The 22,296-nt window shown below is 53.4% G+C and overlaps 1 protein-coding gene across 1 annotated transcript in view; it reads left to right on the top strand.

Moving 5' to 3' along the window:
• Window positions 1-10,121: 10,121 nt before the first annotated feature.
• Window positions 10,122-22,296, top strand: part of FOXO3 (forkhead box O3) — a 113,880-nt gene continuing 101,705 nt past the window's right edge. Inside the window, exons 1-2 of the mRNA XM_051854457.2 lie at window positions 10,122-10,335; window positions 11,373-12,103. Of these exons, the coding sequence (XP_051710417.2) occupies window positions 11,477-12,103 (627 nt within the window). The 5' untranslated portion in view covers window positions 10,122-10,335; window positions 11,373-11,476. The remainder of the gene's footprint in view (window positions 10,336-11,372; window positions 12,104-22,296) is intronic.

Genomic DNA, 22,296 nt, shown 5'->3' with positions numbered 1-22,296 from the left:
GCATCCTTTATCAGGGCCATGATTACAATAGGTACCTGCAAAAGGCTTCAATGAAAATAATGTGATTTTCTGTAGCTCTAATGGTTTACTGATTCGGTGAACGGTCAGAGCCTGCTACCAGTGGCACCCTCTGTGGGTAGGACTGTGGCTTCACTATTTATTTCGGTGGCTAGTAATATTGCAGGTACAGGAAGATTCTAAAGATCAGGCCTCCCACCCTCCCTTCTGCACTTATTGAGTGCCTGCTGTGTGTTGGAAATAAAAAGGCCCGTTGAATACAATCCCTGGCCTCCATGGGTTTTCGGTCTCATGGGCAAACAGCAAAGATGGTGCTTTCCCAAAAAGAACTAGATCTGATGTTTAGACATAGCTAAACCCTGCAGAAACAGTCAGCACCCATGCTCATGGACCGGGGGAAACCAGCAGCCCTGTGGTATGTTTATAAATGGGTAAATACCGTAGGTGCTTGATAAATGCTTACTGAAGACACCCACTGTTCCGCACCTCTGAGGGCCTCTAACCCAGCCCTCTGACTGTGTGCATGATGGAGACTTCAGCGGGTGAAAGGTGTTGATGAGAGGAGGGTGGAGCAGAGGACCGTGAGCTGTGCTGTGATTCTCTGCACGCATGTGATATTTCGCAACAAAGAGCTTTTAAAAAGTAAATGCTGAAGACAGAGCCAGGAGAAGCAAGCTTACAGATGTCGGCCAAGTAATATAGGATGTTCTAGAAAATATTTTACATGCTTTTGTTTCATACTGAAAAAGCGGAGTCAAGGTTTTTTTTTTTTTTTTTTAAAGATTTATTTATTTATTTGAAAGTCAGAGTTACACAGAAAGGGGAGAGAGAGAGAGAGAGTTTTCCATCTCCTGGTTCACTCCCTAATTGGCCGCAACTGCGCCGATCCGAAGCCAGGAGCCAGGAGCTTCTTCCAGGTCTCCCAAAAGGGTGCAGGGCCCAAGCACCTGGGCCATCCTCCACTGCCCTCCTGGGCCACAGCAGAGAGCTGGACTGGAAGAGGAGCAGCTGGGTCTTGAACTGGCGGCATATGTGATGCCAGCTGGGATGCTGGTGCTTCAGGCCAAGCCATTAACCCACTGCGCTACAGTGCGGGTCCCAAGAGTCAAGGTTTTTATCTTAGAGAATGAAGAAGCATTAGGTAGGATGACATCAAGAAGGAATTTTCCAAACCCTCTAACATTCTCGTCTTCCAAGTGTTTCAATGCAGAAATCAAGCAACCTTGACGTAGGGATTTGGGCCTAATTCTAATATTAGTTTACAACAATTGTGAAAAAATGGAGGGACAACTTAGAACAGATATAGACAAAATAATTTGTATTAATTTGCAATTTTGCAGTTCCAGCTGTTCACTTGGAAATCAATGAGTCTGGAAAAAAAAAAAAAAACTGATGATAGTATAATATTGAGTTGCTGTGGGGTTGAGGAGCAAATTGGTCAAAATGGCCACCTCTTCCGGACTGGGCCTCGGGAATTCCTTGCCCTTGGCTTCCCCAGATGCAGTGTGCCTCTCCAGTAGGTAGGGGACTTTGTTCTGTCACTTAGCCAGTACAGTTGCGAGGTCCAGGCGGCAGCTGACAGTGACTTCTGAGGCCACCAGCTTTCCCTGGGCTCCCTTTGCTCGCTGCTGCCCGTCCAGCGTGCAGGCCTCTGCCCCTCTACTTCCTGGGCTCCGCGTAGATCACACGGGCCCTGCCGATCGCAGTTGTCATGACAACCCACTCCCTCTTCAAAAATACACTTTCATGGCGTAACAAGTGAACAGAAAGGACCCAGCTCAAGCCCTGTCCTTTCACTGGTTGGTAAAATCCTAAACTGTGCGGAGTTTCTCTCTCCCCAGGAAACGGTGCGCCCTGACTTGGCGCAGCTCCGTTCCCCAAACAAGGACCTCAGGGATTGTGTTCATTTATGGAATTATTCATTTGGCCTCATTATTATTTGTTTCCAAAAATGCAGATTTTATAAAAAATCATTTTAAGTACCAAAAACAACCTTCACATTGCACATTTGAGAAGTGAAATTGCAAAGGAACTCAGTAGTGCGCCAATGTGTGAGGTTCAGATATGACGCTTTCATAAAATAACTCGTGTCTGGGGGCCTGGACACTTCCTCCTCACATATGTCTGCCTTAGTGATTGTGTCATCCATTCTGGTGGCTTCAGCTGTCTCTCCAGAAATGTGCACAAGGGCCCAGGAGGGCGCTGGGATGTGATATTAAAGGCATGGCCAGGGGAGGGAAAGGAAGAAGGGAAGCCCTTTGCAATGTGTGGAGAAGAGCAGCCTTCTGGAGACAGCAAATCCAAACGCCAGACAGAATTGCTTCCTGGCAGGCCATGCCAGTGGTGCCAGGCCACGTGCCTCCGTTGCTCTCTTTCAGGGCAGGCAGATCGGGGTGCACAAAGCTCTTCTCTGTCCCACCACCAGCACCACCACTGGGAGCCACCTGCAAGGGCTCCCCCAGGACTGAACTGTTCCTCCAACACAGGAAAAACCTGTTTCAGATCTGTGTGGCCCACGGCTAATGGAGAGCGTTTGGAGGCCACACAGCGACAGCTGTGCATTGCTTGAGACGCCTCCATCGCCAAGGTTTGCTGTAAGTATGCGCAGGCCCCGCAGCTTGCAGCCGGAGGGTTTTAAACTGCTGCTTACATCCGACTTGCCAGATTGGTCAGACTTTTCATTTTCCCTCTGCTGTCCTCCTGTAGGTTGCCTGCATTTCCAGCCATGGTTGCATACGTGTGTGTGTGGAGGGGTGACAATAATCAGATTCAGTGTCCCTCACTGCAGCCTACGTCACACTGTTTGGGGGCTTCAATAGCAGCCCTCCAGTGAAATCTTTACCCATTAGTAGTGGACATGCCAAATTGCACCCACCAGGGAGACTCAGGGATTCTGAAGAGTAACCAGCGGTTCCATATGGCCTGGATTTCTCAGAAGTACTGCGCCAGTGCTGTAATAGGGACTTAAGATGCCAATTACTGGACATTATAAATAGATTTTCTAACAAGTGGACATGGACACATGGGCACTTCACAAGTTTTCCCAAGATGAGGCATGGGGGTAGATGGAGCACTTGCAAAGCTCAGTGCCATCTGCTGGGGGCCAGTCCTCGGGCAGCACTGCTTCCATTCTCACTTCCCGTCTTCCTGAGCCGGATGTTAGAATAGGAGTTTTCACAGTTACATCTTAGAACTGCAGTCACAAACTCTCATTTTAATGTCGGCTTTCAAAGGGACTGAGTATTTTCTTCAATTGGCCATCAGTAACCTGTAAGGTGCTTAGCTTGTTCCCTGTGTCTCGAGGGACCTAAAATCTGGTCGGGAAGGAAACATTAAAACAACTAGTAAGTGCTTTGATCTTTTCTTTTATTTAAAGATTTATTTTATTCATTTGAAAGACAGAGTTACAGAGAGAGGTAGAGACAGAGAGAGATCTTCCATCTGCTGGTTCACTCCCCAGATGGCCGCAATGGCCAGAGCTGTGCCGATCTGAAGCCAGCACATGGGTGCAGGGGCCCAAGGACTTGGGCCATCTTCTACTGCTTTCCCAGGACATAGCAGAGAGCTGGATCGGAAGAGGAGCAGCCGGGGCTAGAACCGGTGCCCATATGGGATGCCGGCGCTACAGGTTGGGGCTTTAACCCGCTGCACCACAGCACCGGCCCCAAGTGCTTTGATCTTGAATCTACACAGTTTCTTAATAGACTCTCATTCCTTTCTTATATTTCAAACTTCTACTCCTTTAAATAGAATAAGCACACTTTTTTTTTGCATTGGATGATTCCAATATACAAGTCCGCATGCATCCACCCTGACTTTTTGCCAGCTCTCACTTGGAGCCCGGCTTCCTTGCTTGTGTTGTTTTCTGTTTATGGGCTTCTGTTCTCCCAATAGTATCTGTGGGGCTTCTTGGGGCCGGAAGTTCAAGGTATTCCCCCAGGGAGGATTCATGCTTGCTTCTGGCCATGGTGTGGAGCCCCACAAACTGGAGCTCGTGAAGTGTTTTTATAAGGCCATGCATGGTGAATTTGGGTCACACCACAGTCACGAGTTCTCCAGGAAGACCATCTCTGAACACATGAACGCATCTTCTTCCAGCACTGGGAGACCACACGAACGTTTCCCTGGGGTCCTCTCTCACAAAGTGGATTAAGTCCATATTCTTTTGGTTCTTTGGAGCCCCGGCTTTATGGAGGAGGTTATTAAGCCCCTGCTCTTGGGCAAAGCTGAGGGCTGATCGCCTGTCTCTCAGAAGGCAGAGGCTCAGGGATGGCGCTGTCTGGCAGCCTTTGTAGGCTTCCCCAGAGCCGCACGGCCGCTTCGCTCCCTGTGATCTGCCTGCTTTCTGGCTGGCTCCATTTAGATCTTAGCCAGGTTTAGCTTTCATCGAGAGGTCTACCCCACTGTACTGAAATGAAGAAATGAAGAGGTTTTTTTTTTTTTTTTGGACAGGCAGAGTGGACAGTGAAAGAGAGAGACAGAGAGAAAGGTCTTCCTTTGCCGTTGGTTCACCCTCCAATGGCCGCCGCGGCCGGCTGATCCGATGGCAGGAGCCAGGTGCTTCTCCTGGTCTCCCATGGGGTGCAGGGCCCAAGCACTTGGGCCATCCTCCACTGCCTTCCCTGGCCACAGCAGAGAGCTGGACAGGAAGAGGGGCAACCGGGACAGAATCCAGCGCCCCGATCAGGGCTAGAACCCAGTGTGCCGGCGCTGCAGGCAGAGGATTAACCTAGTGAGCCGTGGCACCGGCCATGAAATGAAGAGCTTTAAAAATAAGCTTAGGTATTGCCCGGTCAGTTGCTAAGGAGAGCCACAGTATGGTTTCTCAGGGGCTTCCCTTTGGGAACACAGGGTCCTTAGAACGCAGGACTGCGGCTGCACAGGGGAGGGGCTGTGGAGCTAGCACACGAGCTCTCTGAAAGCAGCAGCAAGAAAAACAAGCCTTGGTTGCCGGTGCTTGCTGTGGTATAGACGCTCCCACAGGGACCCGTGGCGGGGCCCAGCTCTGGGTTTCTCACGAATTGGAGTGCACGGCGTCCAACGGGCCACACACAGGTCAGGATGGCCAGGTCAGGCGCTCACGGATCAGCCCGGATGCGCATGCGCAACGAGAGGCCCTGATGGCGACTGGAAGTAAACAGGCAGGTACTCAACTCCTTGCCATGTGGCGCCAGTACTACAAGCTCTTCCAATTTTTCCAGAATAGCTAGAAATCAGAGTTTGGGTGAACTCTTTCCCCTTTTTAAATTTTAGCAAGACTCAGAAACCTTAAAAACATTTCGGGGAACCACCCTCTGCACAACCTTGTGGGAGCAGATGTGGCCAGATACCACCAGCTGTGGGCTGGTTAGGGAAGAGTGTGGGGTGTGTCCCAGTGTCTGGCTGCAGGCCACTTCGGGTAGACCAGACGGCCAAAGAAAGCTCCTTGCCTCTGGGCCCATGTGCAGGCTGGGTAGGTTCAGACAGCTGTTGGTTCAAGTTCTGGGCCTGCTGCTCCCTGTCAGATCTGGGGAGATCCCTGTAAATTGACAGGATGGTCCCTGCCGGGGTAGCTTTTTCTAGAGACCAGCCAAGATGCTTTGTGCATGGAAGTGGCCAGGGAAGGCTCCGCCCTCATTTCAAGCAGGAATGAATTGGTGATGGCCAAGGGCAAAGACTTGAGTCCACAGGAGACCCCTACCTTAGTATTCTCAGCCTTCGCTGCCTGGGATTCACCAGGAAAACATGTAAAAGCCTTGCAATACTACCCTCCACTTTCCAAAGGTCTAACTGATTTGTTTCAAGACAGAGCCTGGGTACCACCATGTTTAAAAGCGTCCCTGGTGCAGTACTATTCATATCTAAATGCTTTCATTCTAATTTTACTTAGCCTAATCCCCCAACCCCAGAAGGTATCATCCCCATTTTCCAGCTGAGGGACTGAGGCTCGATGGTTAAATGACACCCCCAAAGCCACACAGCTGCTAAGGGAGGGAAGCTCAGAGGCTGAATTCTTGATCCCACTTCTGCAACTTCCTCCTGTGGTCTTTGCAAGGCTCCAGCACTGCTGACAAAGTGCTCGACTGTATGAAGTGATGACTCCAGTTAGTCATCATCCTTTCTCATCATACTGAAACAGAGAATTCCTCTCCATTACTACCCAAGTCCATTTCAGGGCTTGGAACCAACAGGCTTGCCCTGCAGATGACCCAAAGGACACACACTGTAACCCTGGCAGAGCTCCGTTAGGGAACGAAAGCCAGAGGCGGTGAGCTGCCCCTTCCAGTGCAGAGGGTGGTGATGAAACCTGCCTGGACCGATGCCGGAAAGCAGAGCCGAGCTCACGGTGTGCTTGGGTACATAGCATTCAACCAGAAAGTTCTTCATGGGAGTAGCTGGCCCAGGAGGGGGCAGCACAGTGACCAATGGAGGTACTGCGTGGACGCCAGGGAGACAGTTACAGATATTGGGGATCCTTGTTTCTTTCCAGCAGGCAAATGTTCTCCTTAGCAGGTTCCTATGTCTTTGCGTTTCCTGTCTTGGGTTGGGCAGAGAAGCCCTGCTGAGAGGCAGCAGGCTGGGGCCCCAGACATTGGCTCTGTGTCAGAGGGAGGCTCTGGTTGGCCTGGATACAAGAACTGGGCTGGCACACAGGGGCCAAGTGCCACCTCCTCACCTTTTGTTTCTGCACTGACTGAATTTACCAAATGGAGGGACCACATCAGCACCTTAAAGCCGTTCATGGAAATAGGGCATAGAATGGATCAGTAAAACGGGGGGGGGGGGGGAGGGAGTTCTGAGCAAGAATTCTACCAGCAGCATTCCTTTTCAATCAACCACTGAGACTTCCTCAGCTCTCCTGCACTTAAAAACCAGGAGGAAAAGGTGGTGGGAAGAAATGGAAAAGGAACGGAGAGGCCTACCCGGGAAGGCAAAGTGTCAAGCTAAAAGGGAACGATCCCTGAGTCTCTAGTTCTTTAAGGCTTGCCCACAGGGATGAATTACCTGGGTAAAACACACACGTGGGACCGGTGCTGTGGCACAGCGGGTAAAGCCCCACCTGCAGTGCCGACATCCCATGTGGGTGCAGGTTCAAGTCCAGGCTGCTCCACTTCCGATCCAGCTATGACCTGGGAAAGCCATAATCGCAGCCATCTGGGGACTGAGCCAGCAGATGGAAGACCTCTCTCTGCCTCTCTGTAACTGTCTTTCAAATAAATAAATAAATCTTATAATAAAAAAATAAAAACACACGTACAAAGCTGAATGTTTACAGTTGCTGCCATCTCAAGTTTTTAGATCCCCAATTTGTTTGAAACTTAACCCAACATAACACGGATGACCTCTTGTATTTGTCTTGTAGTGCTTTCAGACTCGGAAAATGTTTAACTTTTCAATGTGTCTCATTCCAACTAGGACGGTAAGCTCTAAGTGGCTAGATCATGCCCCATCTTCAGCGTTATTCAGCGTGAGGGTCTCCGTGCTCGCAGTCCGCTGAATCTTTCAACTCTTCCATTGTTCTGGAATGCCCTTGAGATATGCATTCTATAAATGGACATTCAACGTGTTTGCAAAGACCAGCGCTGAGAGCCCAGCCAGTGTAAACACATTCTTTCTGGTTCTGCAGGTCTGCACTCCAATGGCAAAGGATCGTTCAGATCTGGAGAAGGCAAAGTGTGGATTTCTTTTACCAGCAACTGAAAATGCCTTGGATTTTATGCGGCATCACGGTGCAAAAGCCCTAAGCCCTTGGTGCAAAACTGAACACCAGACTGCGGATAATCTGTTCCTACTCCCCTATCTGCCTCCCCCGAAACCTCTGCCCTCAGCGTCCAGAACACTGGCACTTGGAGCTGACAGCTGTGATCTCGCACCACTGTCCACACTGTAAACCGAATACAAACTCGGGATCTCAGCGGGGCAGGCCCACAGAGAGGATCCTCCGGCTGAGGCGCAATCCCATGAAGCAGATCTCTTCCCCCCCTTGTCCCCCCAGACTTCGCAGGGACACCCAAAGTAGCAGAAACGCGTTTGAGAGGGCGAGCGTGCGTGCGTGAACACAGCTCCAGAACCTGCAGCTGCGGGGTCCGCCCAGCGCCGCCTCCCAGCCCCGCAACGGCGGGCGGCTTTGTTCCCAGAGTGTGGAATGCGGGGGAGCCAAGCACGGGAAGAATGAAGGCGGCGTTCCGAGGCGGGAACCCGTCATCTCGGCGGCCGCTCCGGCAGCGCGCGAAACTCGGCAATCGGGCTCCAGGGCCGGGGCCGCTGGCAACACGCACGGAGACAGCTTCGCCGTCCGGCTTAGCAGCGCCCGCAGAGGCCGCGGCGCGGGTGCCGCCGCGTCCCCCAGCTAGCGCGGGCGGCCCCACGCGCCCTACGCGCCCTACGCGCGGCAGCCCGGCCAGCACCACATTCCATTTAAAAATAACACCCACGTGCGCTGGTAAACAAGCGCGCGCCCGGGCGAACTGCGGCCGCGCGCGCCCGGCCTGCCCTCGCACGTGTCGCCCAGCTCCGCCCGCGCGGCTCCGCCGCCGCTCAGGCTCCGCCCCCTCGGCGCGCCGGGCCCGAGCTCGTCGGCTCCCGGGCCTTAGCGCCGGCCGCGCGCGGCGGAGCGCTCGTCCAAGTTTGCTCCCGCGACGTCTCCTCAGGGCGGCGGGACCCACCGCGCGGATCCGCTCCCTTGGCCCTTCAGCTTGGCGCTCCCACGTGCCCCCTTCCCTCTTTAACGCTGCCATTGCGTCGTGCGCAGCAGTGGCTTCGGGGGGCCACCCTCTCTTTATCTCCGCACTTCTTAGAATTTTTACTCGATTGTTTATTATTTGCCGGGGGCGGGGGCAGGACGGATGGCGAGCCGAGAGGGGCGTCGGGGGGCCTGGAGACTGGCCCCCGCGGCCACTCAGCGCGCGGCGTGCCTTGACGAGTCAGCGGCGCAGCGAATGGCGACGCGGCGCAGCGCTCCGGGGTCACGCGCGTGTGGAGACGATGACATCATCTGTTTGTACGCGTCGAACTAGCTTGGCGCAGGGGCGGGGCCGCGCGTCACTTGAGTGACGGGCGCTGCGCAAAGCCCGGAGCCCGGAGCCGGCGGGGTGGGCGGACTCCGGCGGAACCCGGGCTGGACGTTCCCGTGCACCGGCTGGTGTGGCGGAGGCCGCAGCCACACAGCGAAACGCGGGCGCTCCGGCGACTGCAATTTTCCCAGCAAGCTATTTGTGAACCGAAGCGGACAGGCGTTTGGCGTGCATGTGGCGTGTTGTGCATTCTTAGGGCATAAACGAGCGATTTGGGGCAGGCATCACGGGATGAGGACTTGTGGAGGTATTCTGTTACGCCTAAAGCCAAAATAGACGTCAGAAGTGCGCAACTGGAAGTTTTGCCGTGAAATCAGAATAAAATTGCTCCCCCTTCTCGGTTGTTCGGAGGCTTCTCTTTCGTCGAGAACCGGGGGATAATTTGATTTTCTTCCTCAGTTAAAGCACCCCCCCCCCCCGTCTGCTATGAAATCCACGAAAAAGGGAGACGATTGTAGTTCAGCGTCCACACGGGGGGGGACCCAGGGCAAACCCTGGGAGCCTGATCGAATCGGACGCATCTATCAAAGTGTCGCAGACAGCAACGTCCACGCCGAGGCGACCCCGGCCCTCCGCGGTCAGCACCTTCTCTCGGATGTTACCTGGCGTCCGGTTCTAACGCTGCGGGATCCGACACCAGAGCCCGGCGGGAGGACGCGCGCGCAGGCCAGGGACCCCGCCACCCCACTCCCCACGGTGGCCGGGACTTCGCCCGGTTCTGCGGGGCGTCCGTGGCTCCGCGCGCCTTCCCCTCTCCCGCCTCAGGCGAGCCAACGCCGCGCTTTGTTGTCGCGGCGCCCGGCAGGGCCAGCGGCGGAAGCCCTCGGCTCCCCGGCCCGCGGAGCACGCGCGCGCACGCCCCGGCGCCCACGCGCAGGCGCGCGCGATCCCTCTCACACACACCCCCACACACGCGCGCGCGCGCGCGCACACGCCGGAGCGCCCGCGGCCCCCGCCCCGGCCCTCCCCCTGGGCGGGGACCCGTCCGCCCGCCCGCCGTCAGCCTAGGTTGAGGCTCCCTGCGTGTGTCTATAACTTTGTGCTGCTGCCGCGGCCGCCCTGCTCGTGGAAGGGAGGAGGAGGAATGTGGAAGGCGGCGGCGGCGGCTGCGGCGCGCAGGCTGACAGGCGGTTCCTCGGGCGGGCTGCGGCGGCGGCCCGAGCGCCTCTCCTTCGCCCGGGTGGCGCGCCCCCTCCTCGCCGTGCCCCGGGCCCGCGCGGGATTGTGCGTCCTCCCGCCTCGTCCCTGAAGGGAAGGAACCGAGGTAGGCGCCGGAGCTGTGCAGCGGGGCGGCCGCCTTCCCGGTGACTCCGGATCTGCTTCCGAGCGGGGCCAGGCGCTTCCCGTTTTCCCCTCGGTGTGCGCGCCCCCCTTCGCTCCCGCTAGTGTTTTTTAAAGGACTTGAGGGAAGGGGGGAAACTGTCAAGATGGCAGCAGCGGGAGCAAGGAGGTGATGAACGCGCTGGCCCGAGCTTTCTGGCCGCCCGGGAGACTTGGCGCTTCCCGACCTGTTGGAAGATTTACGCTGCGCCTCGCCCCCTCCCTGCGTCCCCGACCCGGGCAGCGGGCGGAGGGCACGGCGTCCCCCGGGAGAATAAACCACCCGAACCCCGAAGTGGCCGTTCCCGCCTGGCTGGACCCCCGGAGAGCACCCGCGGGTGTTGCCTGTCCCCCTTCTTTCCGTTTTTTTTTTTTTTTTACCCCCTATCTTGGAAGTGGCAAGGCCCGCCTGCGCCCAGACCCCGGCTCCCCCAGTCGCCCTCCCGGCCCCAGGGCGAAGAAGGGAGTAGGGGCTCGGGCCACGGGGCCGGGCGGGCGGCGGCAGGGAGTCGCGGAGGCGGCAGGGCAGGGGAACGGGAGCGGAGCGCGGAAGACGCCACAGACTTTGGCGGCGCCGCCGCCGCGGGAGGCACTTGAGCGGGGCCGGAGCGAAACATAAACAAACGCACGCCCGCTCCGGCTCCGACCGCGGCTCGGCTGCGCCAGCTCCGGCCGCGGCCCGCTTTAAAGGCGCGGCGCGCCCCTCCCCCGGCCCGGCCCCCGCCCCTCCCCCGCCCCGCCACCTAGCCCGGGAGAGACCCGCAGATCGGGCGGCGGCGGGGGAGGGGGCTGCCCCGTGCGCGGCCGGCCATTCGCTCGCGTCTCCCCAGCGGCCTGGCCAGGGGGCGGCGTCTGCTGCGCCAGGTTCGCGGGACGCACGTCTCCAGGTCTGCCTGTTCCCGGGTGGCGGGTGCGGCGGCGGCGGCGGGCTCCCGCCCGGGATAACCAACTCCCCCTCTGTCTCCTCTCGTGCTTCCTCAGGCGGCGGCGGCGGCGGCGCCCCGGCCCTCCCCCGCCGCACCCCGCCCCGGCGCGAGAGGAGAGCGCGAGAGCCCGAGCCGCGGGCGGGCGGGCGGGCGCCGAAGATGGCAGAGGCGCCGGCCTCCCCGGCCCCGCTCTCTCCGCTCGAAGTGGAGCTGGACCCGGAGTTCGAGCCCCAGAGCCGACCGCGTTCCTGCACTTGGCCCCTGCAGAGGCCGGAGCTCCAGGCGAGCCCGGCCAAGCCCTCGGGGGAGACGGCCGCCGACTCCATGATCCCCGAGGAGGACGACGATGAAGACGACGAGGACGGCGGCGGCCGGGCTGGCTCGGCCATGGCGATCGGCGGCGGCGGCGGCGGCGGGAGCGGCGCGCTGGGCTCCGGGCTGCTCCTGGAGGATTCGGCCCGCCTGCTGGCTGCCGGAGGGCAGGACCTCGGGCCCGGGCCAGCGCCCGCGGCGGGCGCGCTGAGCGGGGGGACGCAGACTCCGCTGCAGCCTCAGCAGCCGCTGCCACCGCTGCAGCCGGGGGCGGCTGGGGGCTCAGGGCAGCCGAGGAAATGCTCCTCGCGCCGGAACGCCTGGGGGAACCTGTCCTACGCCGATCTGATCACTCATGCCATCCAGAGCTCCCCGGACAAGCGGCTCACTCTGTCCCAGATCTATGAGTGGATGGTGCGCTGTGTGCCCTACTTCAAGGATAAGGGCGACAGCAACAGCTCCGCCGGTTGGAAGGTGCGTACCCACCCGGGGCTGGCGGCGGGATCCGCCGGGCTGAGGGCTTGGCCCCGGGGAGCCGCTGTACTGAGGCCCTGGGAGTTTTCTCAGACCGCCGCCTCCGGCGGAGGGGAACCCGCGCTCTGCCGCAGAGGGGACGCAGGAGGCTCCCGGGGAAGCCTCGGTCCCGGCGGGGTTGGGGCGGGGGCGGGAGTCGCGGGGCGGTTGGCGGAGGAGGGTCAGACGGGGAGTGCGCTTGCTGGATTCCAGGGACGACACGGAGAAGGTAGGTGCGCGGCCGGCTTCGGCGTGGAGTTCGCCGTAGTGGGGTGTAGGGGCGCAGGGGAACGTTTGCGACTTGGCGCGGGGATGCGTGGTTGCATGTGTGTGGGAACGCGCGGTGTATTTGTCACTAGTTGCCTGCGAACCCCAGGCTTGGAGGTGTTAACTCCCACGGACGCATCGATCCCATTAGAAGAAGTAGTGATTGCAGACCTTTGCCTGGTCGGCTCGCGTTGTCCGTGGGCGATGTCCCCTCTGAAATGTCGTGGGGCCTGGAACGGTCCGCATTGCCGCCTCAGCGCGGGGTGGGGTGGGGGGCCCCCGCACCTGCGGCTCCCGCGCAGGCCCCGAGCTCCAGGTGCCTGCGATTCACCTAAGCTGTGGGGCGGGAGGAGGGTTTGGTGGCAGGGCTGGGCCATAATGGCTTCTACCTATAACCGAACCTGAAGAGAGGCTTCCTACTGCTCCTTTTCTGCCTCTCGGGGCACCGGACACGTGGTAAGGAGAGGTGTGGAAAGGCCTATGATGTAATGACTTCCTGCAGTTAGGCATCCGAAGAGATTAACTCCTCTGCCCCTGCAGGGCTGCTGATACCCCGGCCGCCTGCTCTTGGCAGGCGCCTCCCGAATCCAGCTCCCGAGAGAGCAGTGGGGCCGGCTCCTGGTGGAGGACGGCCCTGCGCGGTTGGAGAGAGGCGGCACTTATTAGTTGCTCTTGTGTGTAGTTTGGTGTTTGCTTATGAGAGGGCTGGTTGCTTCCTCCTCCTGTCCCTGGCTTCGCTGTCATTAGGGAGCCCTGCGTCTCCCTTCTAGTAGGTGTGCAGAATAGGAACAGTTTAACCTGACAGAGAACCGAATCGAAGCAATGAAGAGGAGCTGTCTATGAAAAAGCTGGAGTATTTAGTGTAGGAAGTGTTTTAGTTTGTTTTTGAAATCCTTGCAAACTGCCCCCTTTTTTAAAAAAAATGCTATTGTTGCAGAAGCCTTGTTTAGATACTTTAGTAGTAAGACCTGTGCTTTGACATGATTCCATAAATCCCTCTCATTTTCTTTAACAAGTGCTGACATTATGAATCTTATATTTGATCTGATTTTATTGCTTTTCGAAGAAATGCCAGTTGTGTGCTATGAGGGCTATTTACAAAAAGGATGAGAGTTACAGCAGTTTCGTTTCAAAGTTGTGCTAAGGTGACAACCTTTAAACAGTGGGTTTCCCGCTGGATGGCAAGGGTTAATCTCAAGGGTCTTTCAGGGAGGGGTGACTGTGTGGGATCTGAGAAGATGGTTTTGGGATTTGGAATACTGAAGTTCCCAACACATGAAATTTGTCCTGCATGTTTGAATATGGTGCAGAGACTCAGTTAACATAGAAAAAGTTAATGTGAAAGTTTTTTCATCTCCTATTCTTTCTTTAGGACTGCAAAAACTAATTTCATTCCACAAATTACCATTCTTGCTATTGTTTGTGGTTAAATATAATAGAAACTTCATAATAGTGATTTTTGGTTTTGAAACATATGTGAGGAAGTAGTACCAGAAGTAGCCATGAATTGTGATTGAACTAGTTATGTTTTCAGATAGCTTGTGGAGTTAAAATAGAGATTTTGGGCTTAGTCACAAACCTTGTGGTTTTATGTCATAACCATTTTATTGTCTCATGGTTACGTTTATCCTTTCCTGCTATCTCATTTCTCTCCAACTAAAACCTCATGAAATACTGTAAGTTGAAATTCTCAAGGCTTCGTATGTTTGATGCAAAGTGCACAGTTTATGATTATTTTTGCGTAAGTTTTATTATTACTACTATTAATACTGATTCCAAGTATCACATGTTAACTAATCCTTGAAGACTGAAGAGAAATAATTCAGTTAAAATTTCTGTAAGATGACCTTCATCAAAAGATGCAGCCATGCAGGAGCATCCAAAGCTTTGATGATGGAGAAGGCCCTTTGAAACTCAGGCTGGTTTTCTATTCTGATTATGACTAATAGGCAACCTTTTTTGTGGTTGTGGTTTAGTGGGGGTGGAGGGAGAGGGAAAAAGGAGAGGTCAGAAGCTCATTGTGATCCATTTCCATACATCCACATTTGGGAGTTGATTCTGTCCTGATAAGGCATTTTGGAAGCATGTGTGTGCATTTTAAACCATGCTACTTTCATTCTGACCTGTGCATTAGGATTCTTCACTTCCAAAAATGTCTATAATTCAGGTTACTCTCCCCCTGGTCAGGTATACATACAGGGCATGGTGTGCTGGCGTCTAAAGCTTCCTTATTTTGTGACTGTTTGGGTTATTGCGTTATGAGATCCTGTAACCAGAATTGTCATTCCAGCATCTCCAAATGAAAGAATTGGAAAAGAGGCCTTGGAGGTCAGAATCTAGGCCAGTGGTTCCTGGCCCCGGTTACATATTAGGCTCACCTGGGAGCTTCTGAAAGCTACCAGTACCCAGAGAAGCTGATTTAGTTGGGCTGGTGCATGGCTTAGTGGAGGTTGTGTTTTTTAAAAGTCTTTTAGGTGATGCTAAAGTATAACCAGTATGACATTTGCTGATCTAGTTCAACCTTCTTGTTTTATTGGTGAAAAAACTGATTCTTTGGGGGAGCTAATGACTTTTTAAAGATTACATAACTAGCTATTAGTACGGAGATAAATAATAGCTGTATTTCTAGAGGGTTTTTTTTTTTTTTTTAATTTCATTTGAGAGGTAGAGCTACAGACAATGATGGGTAGAGAGAGAGAAGTCTTCCATCCACTGGTTCATTCCCCAAATGGCTGCAGCAGCCGAAGCTGAGCCGATCTGAAGCCAGGAGCTTCTTCGGATCTCCCATGCGGGTACAGGGGTCCAAGAATGTGGGCCATATTCTGCTGCTTTCCTAGGTCATAACAGAGAGCTGGATTGGAAGTGGAGCAGCCGGGACCCGAACCAGCACCCATTTGGGATGCCGGCACCGCACCGCCGGCAGAGGATTACCCTGTACCACAGCGCTGGCCCCGAGGTCTTTGTTCTTTATCACAGTAGTTTCTTTAAATCCATTTGTGTAAAAGGCCATTTACCAAGTCGTGGGTTGTCAAAGTAAACTTTTCCTGAAAAGCACATTTGCCTCTCAAATCTAAAACTACACTTTCAGCATCGGAAGGATAGGCAGGTGTTGCTGGGGCCGAGGGGCTGTGTCAGGTTTGTGCAGCTGTCCAGTGCGTAGCAGAATGGGTGCTTAGGAACTACACAGCCATGAAAGTGCCAAGAAAGAGACTGTTTTGACAAAAAGAGGAAGCCCTTGGGTAGCTTACATTTGTCAGATGCACACAGTGCTGGAGAGCAGGGGACGGCTATCTCACAGGTTCCCTGACCTCAGGCATTGAAGTCGAATGAAAAGTCAGATGTGGTTAAGAGGGGAAAAGGTTACATTTCCTTTGATTCTCGGGTTGAGCTAACTTGCATGCACCCATAATTGAGCTAGTGTGTTCTCTGAGTTCCTGTTATCTTGGAAACAGCTCTGAGGACTCCAGGATTTACCTGGGAGGGCCTGTTTATAACCCACTTCCCAGTACACATCCACACGCCTGCATTTCCTGTGGGTCAGGACCCAGTTCTGTCAGGCAGCTGAGTTTCTGTGGTGGTTCCCACACTTTCGCAGCTGGGATACCCGGTGCAGGGCTCTGCGGCCGCTGCAGAGGAGGATACTTTGCGTCTGAGTCTCCCTCTTGTGACAGTGTGTGCTGTTAGGGCTTCTTGCCAGGGCGAAAAGTCGGGGCTGACTTGCCACTTAACCCTTCTTTCCTAGCCATTCCTGTCTACGTTAATGCATCCAGTCCCTCTTCACCACCGGGCAGGAGCAAATGTCACTTTAACTGCAACTTTGTTTAAAGTTGTTTTTTAATTTCAGAATGACAAAATCATGATAATCTCCCATTGGCTTGGTAATTTTTGCTTTAGTCACCAACTTGCCAAAGGGCCAGCGATGGTGGCGTGTGAAGAATCTGTCTTCTGCTTCGGCCCCTGTTGCTGAAATGCTGTTTTGTAACTTCCTTTGGCGGTGCTGTCTTCGTCAGTGATTCTCAACTCATGCCCTTCCTCTTTCGGCAGCAGGGCTGCCCTAGGGGACTGCTTTTCCTCTTTTTCAGAGCTGTGTCACTGACCTGTGCAGGGAAAGAATTGGCCCTTTCAGACTTTGATCCATGAGCCCTGTGGAACCAAGAGACTTTAAAAATGAAGCTAAGTGTGTGTTTTGATCTGTTTATCTCCTTCTTAGAAAATGAAATGAAACTACAGCAGACTTATTTTTAGCAGATTTTAAGAGGGTTCTGTTTTAAGAAAGTGAAGAACATCTTGTAGTTAAACTTTTAGTACCCTGATGTGTTCTGAAAACCTACGAGATAGTTCTATTTGGAAAATTAATGAAGAGGTCTTATCCCACAAAAGAGTCATTTGTTTGGGCTGGAGGATGTCCAGACACTGGGCACACTGGGCATGTCCCCTCCTCCCATTGCTGCTGCTCCGCACTTCGGATTCCTAGGGCTGGAGAGAATATGGAATATATCGCCTTGCCTGTGGGGAACAGGCTTGATCTTATCCCTGACTCCCCATTTCTCTCCCTTTCCTGCAACACAAATTGAGTGGTCACTGGCCTCTTTGCTGCTATGCAAGGAGCTGGAGATGGTAAATATATGGGGGGGGTAGTGTCAGTTGATGTTACAGGTGGTACACAGTAAGTGCACAAAGATGGCAAAGAGAAAGCTCTTTTTACCATGTGCATCGGATCCTGTGTCATTCAGCAAATACTTATCAAAGGCACACTGTGTGCAGGGCATCCTGCCAGGGTGAGAGGTATGGTGGTAGCACAAGGCAGATAAGACTGCAGCGCAGAGGAGTTGAGTTCTAACGGCAGGGAAGAAGACAGTCAGCATGCTCGCCTGTGCTTTGTGAGCTTGGTGTTGCCTTTCTCTGCCTTGTTCACATCTGTGCTTCTGTGTTCCTCAGTGCTTCACCTCTCCTGGCAAATGGCAGAGCTGATGTTGGGCATGTCTCGGAGCTGGCCTTGAACTCTCTGCAATCATTTTGAGCTTGCTTTGGCGATCCCAGGCCACTGTAACACGGGGCCTGTAGTTTGGTGCTTTTTGGGAGAAGCTTGAGTTCTTCTAGGTCCACACCTGTGGCCCTGGGCTAATGTGGGGACCCCTCCCTGCACCCCGAAGTTCTGTGTATTGACACTGCTGACTCATCTCTACTGCTTGTTGCCTGAAATTCAGAACTAAAAGGTGTCTTAAAGCTTATCCACCTACTTGGTTTTACCATGAGGTAGCAGGTCAGGGGCCCACGGCTAGTAGGGGTTGCAGTAAGAGTGCTTGGAGGTGAGCCCGGGGCACCGCCGTTCTGTCGCCTCTGCTGCTAGCCATTGTGGTTTCCCAGCTGTTCCCCTCAAGGTCTGCAAGCTCTGCCTTCATTGCACTCCCTTCTCTTCCTCGCTGAAATAGTTTTCTCTTGAAACCTCACCCTGCGACTACCCCCTGGTTCTTCTTTTTTTTTTTTTTTGGTCATTTTCTTGTGGCCTTTGTTAGATTCCCACGTACAGTGTAAGAGCCTTGCAAGCAGGGAACGCATCCGCTAGGCAGGGCAGCTTTGCTGGTACTTGGAGCTGCTTTTTGGAGTGTTGTTATGTCTTCAGCCCATAAAGACTGGTCATTCTGAGACTTGGACCGTGGGAGAGGATGGTGTGACTCGGGGTGGGCCGACGTCCTGTGCAGTCTGGGACCCTTGCAGCTGTGCAGGCGGCATAAACCCCAGACCTGGCACCGATGCTGAGATGATATGTGTGCACACACAAAGCCACCCTCTGCCGTCTGCGGGGCTTCTCGCAGTGTCATCTTTTCTAGTGGAGAGGTCTCTGAAAACCTGACAAGTGTCAGTCATCACTGCCACAGACAATGAGTGAAGCCTGATCCTGGGGGACCCTTCATTAAGCACAAGTTGCCATCGAGCAGGGAGTGCCCTGTGTGTGCATATCCCCACTGTATGCAATGCCAGCATGCACTGTCTAGAAAGTCACCGAGAATTGCTCAGCCACTGCGTGTGGAGGTAAGGCTTTTGTGTTAGTACTGAGTTTGTGGTGTGGAGCATTTTGAGACCTGAGTCCCCGACGTGTGGATTGGGAAGTAATAACCCTAGGAAGGAAAAGCTGTTGCAGGCAGTCTTTGAGATGTGCAGCCTTTGGCAGCTTTTTCTAGGCGGAGTTTTCTGACGAGGTGAGGGTGAGTGACCATGATAGAATTCTCCAGTTCTGACTGCATCACTGCCCAGACCAATTCTTCATTGTAACCATTTTACTCTTCAGCAAACAACCTTTTCCTTTCTGTATCTCAGTTTCCCCAGAAGGAAGAAGAATTGCAATAGCAGGCATCCACACAGTACTGCCATGTGTCATTCTTTGCTGGCAAGACATGTGGTTGGAGGATATTTCAAGTCAGGCTTGTGTGTGTGTGTGTGTGCCCTGCTTTTTACCTAGGCTGATGGAGGTTTATAATCTTGAGGCTTTTTGTCTGCAGTGTCTCAGATACTGTTGTGGGATAAGGTTGCAAAATGAAATGTACTAATTTCCTTGATGTAATTCTGCTACTTTGGGGTCATCGCCCGTGCTGACGAAGCAGCTGGGTTATCTCACATCTGAGGGCTCACTGTGCCTGGGTATCCAGACACACCCTCTGCTGCTGCAGCGGGGAGGTAAGCGCAGAACATGGCAGGCAGACAGCACATTGCTGGGGGCCAGGCCAAAGCAGGCAGTGACCTCGCCCCCAGAGAGGTGGCGTGCGAACCCAGCAGAGGTGTGTTTGGCAGGTTTCAGGATGTGTCTTGGGATTTCTTAGTTATTTGTTTGAAAACCAGTGTGTATGTGTAGGAGGAAAATCACATCTTATCTTTCCTTGTGTTTTAGTTATCTAGTGAAATTAATAATTGAACTCTGAAAGCTATTGAGAATTTATTTTAAATTCAGAACCAGCAGAGGGAGTACACAAGTCTTTAAGCTGATAGCAAGTATTTTTTTTCCTACACAGCTAAAGTGTCTCTCTCTCTCTCTCTCTCCCTCTCTCCCTCTCTCCCTCTCTCCCTCTCTCCCTCTCTCTCCCTCCACACAAAAACACACACATAGGCTAATAGCCATCATTAGCAAAGGGTAATGTTGGACAGGGGCAGACATTAAAGACCTGAAGTAACACATTTAAGGGAAACCTTGGTTTTCTAAGACCCATGGTTTACTTACTATCCCCAAACTGTTAAGTGAGAAAGCTTTTAAACTGAAAAATATCCTTACCTAGCTTTCATTTTTTTGCTACTCTGCTGCTTTTAGTGTGTGGGGATCATCCAGAAGTTCATGGAGTGTTATGAAAAAACTATGCATGGATCTCAAAAACAGTTTTTGCACCAGAATAAACTTACCATTTAATTCCATTTTCCCATGAACTTTTCCAAGTCCCCTTCTGCAGGTGAGCGTTCATCTCTCCCTAATACCAGGCTTTTGCAGAATGTTAAGTAGATCAGTGAACTTTGTTTTAGTGTGGTTTTAACTGGGACTCCTGGTGTTTTCCAAGATTTCACAGTTTCTCATGGGTGAGAGAAAGGCAAAAGCTACATTATTTCCCATTCAGATTTGGTAGTCTTGAGTCTACTGGCGGTTACAACTTTGAACTTTTTAGTAACTCTGCAGTGTTGGGATTTGTCATCCCGCCCCACCTTGCCCCGTATTTTGGAGGTGGTGATTTGGTTTGCCGGTTGTGGTTGAATAGTGCTCTCTCCAAGTTTACGTCCGTCTGGGAACTCAGCTCAGAAAGTGCCCAAATGTGTTCTTTGTAGAAGTAATTATTGGAAGTAAGATGCGATTACTTTGGATTAGAGTAGGCCTTAAGTCCAAAGACCGGTGTCCTTATCAGAAGTGGAGAGGACATGGAGACCCAGAGAAGCCCTGTGAAGATGAAGTGACTCAGTTATAAGCCCAGGAGCGCCAGGACCTTCCAGAAGCTGGGAAGGGGCGAGGCAACGCCCTCCCCGAATCCTCAGAGGGAGCTCGGGGACTGCTCACCTCCAGAACGGGGAGGGAATCAGGTTCTGTTGTAGGAAGCCCTGGAACCTGCAGGGATTTGGTACTGCAACCCCAGGAAGCAAGCGCAGGGGCCTGGGAGAGAGGGAGAGGGGAGAGGCACAGGCAGAGTTTGCAGGCAGAGGAGAAACGCTAAAAAGGCTTTGTCTAGAAGCAAAACGTAAACGCTCACTCATTGGCCGTGTGATGGTGACAGACACGAGACAGAGAGGAGGCACAGTGAGAACTGCCAGGTTTGGCCCCTCGGTCCCCTTCTTCATAAGGTGCCTTGCCCCGCCCCGCCCCGCCCCTTCACTTCGTGGAGCTGGTGATATGGCCATGCTTGTTGAGTGCAGTCTTGAGGATTACACCAAAGCCGTGAGGCCTGGCTGAGGCTTTAGAAGAGCCACTCTTTCCAGAAGTCATTAGTTAGATGAAGGGGCGGCGCCAAGGACACTCGGAAGAACCCTCCCTGTGAGGGCTGATGCTGGTGGTCAGGCTAATCCAGGGTCCCTCCGGCGTTGGCTTGTTCAGTGCTTGGCTCAAGCCATTTAAAGCCCCCCTCCCCCGAGGCGTCCAGCTCTGTCCCCTCTGTTCACGTTTACATCCAGAAGCCAGCTCGAAGACTGGTGTCCTCGTAGTGGTGGCGGCAGGCATTTCCAAGACACTTGTGCGTGTTAGGCTTGCAGTGTTGAGACGCGGGAGCACTCAACCGGAATTACCTCTGTTTATTCTCATATTTCAGATGGTGTTTTTGGTGATAGGTGTTGGCTCAGCAGTAGAGACGCCAATAGGGGTGCATGCATTCCATATTGCAGTGCTTGGTTCCAGTCCTGGCTCCACTTCCCATCCAGCTTCCTGTTTGGGAAGGCAACCCAGATTGAGGGCTTCACGCAGCCCTGGCTGTTGTGGATGTCTGGGGAATGAACCAGCAGATGGAAGATCTCTCTTTCAAATAAAATGAAAATAAGTAAATGATACTTTAAATGATTTTATTTTTAAGAAGAAATGTGGGTTTCTCTACTGTATACCTAGGTTAACATTCTGAGGCTCTATTTCCCTCTTTTTTTTTTTTTTTTTGTTTTTGTTTTTGTTTATTTGACAGAGTTAGATAGTGAGAGAGACAGAGAAAGGTCTTCCTTCTGCTGGTTCGCCCCCCCCAAATGGCCACCACGGCTGGAACTACACCAATCCGAAGCCAGGAGCCAGGTGCTTCCTCCTGGACCCCCATGCAGGTGCAGGGGCCCAAGCATTTGGGCCATCCTCCACTGCCCTCCCAGGCCACAGCAGAGAGCTAGACTGGAAGAGGAGCAGCCAGGACTAGAACCCGGCACCCACATGGGATGCCAGCGCCACAGGCGCAGGATTAACCAAGTGAGCCACACTGCCGGCCCCCCATTAAATGATATTTTTGAAGAGGAGAGCCAGTGTCAGACATGTGGTTTGTCTCTTACAGTAAGGAGAGTAGTCTCCTAGACAACATAGTCTCAGGCCTAGTTACCAGTTAAAATAATGACAGGAATAGTGGCCGTGATTTGTTGTGCACTTACTTTGTGTCAAGTGCTCATCTAATTTTGCTCCCACAAGATGTTGTTGAAATGTAAAACCCTGATCTAAGAACACGGAAGTGGCTTAAAGAAGTTCGGATAGCATGCTTGGCATTCCCACCTGGGTTGGTGACCCCGGAGCTGTGTGCCCTTCTGGGTAGGGCTCCAGCCAGGGTGGGGCACAGCCATAAAAAACAAGTTTCTGCAGCATTTGGTATTCTCTATGTATACTACCGCTAATCCTCTTGTTAATTCTTTAGAGTGCCTCAGGTAACCAGCACATCTCCCGTGTGCTGGTGGGGAAGTGGGCTTGG

Source organism: Oryctolagus cuniculus, chromosome 5, assembly GCF_964237555.1.
Source record: "Oryctolagus cuniculus chromosome 5, mOryCun1.1, whole genome shotgun sequence".
In the NCBI taxonomy this organism is placed as follows: domain Eukaryota; kingdom Metazoa; phylum Chordata; class Mammalia; order Lagomorpha; family Leporidae; genus Oryctolagus; species Oryctolagus cuniculus.
This window is presented reverse-complemented; position numbering and strand designations above follow the sequence as displayed.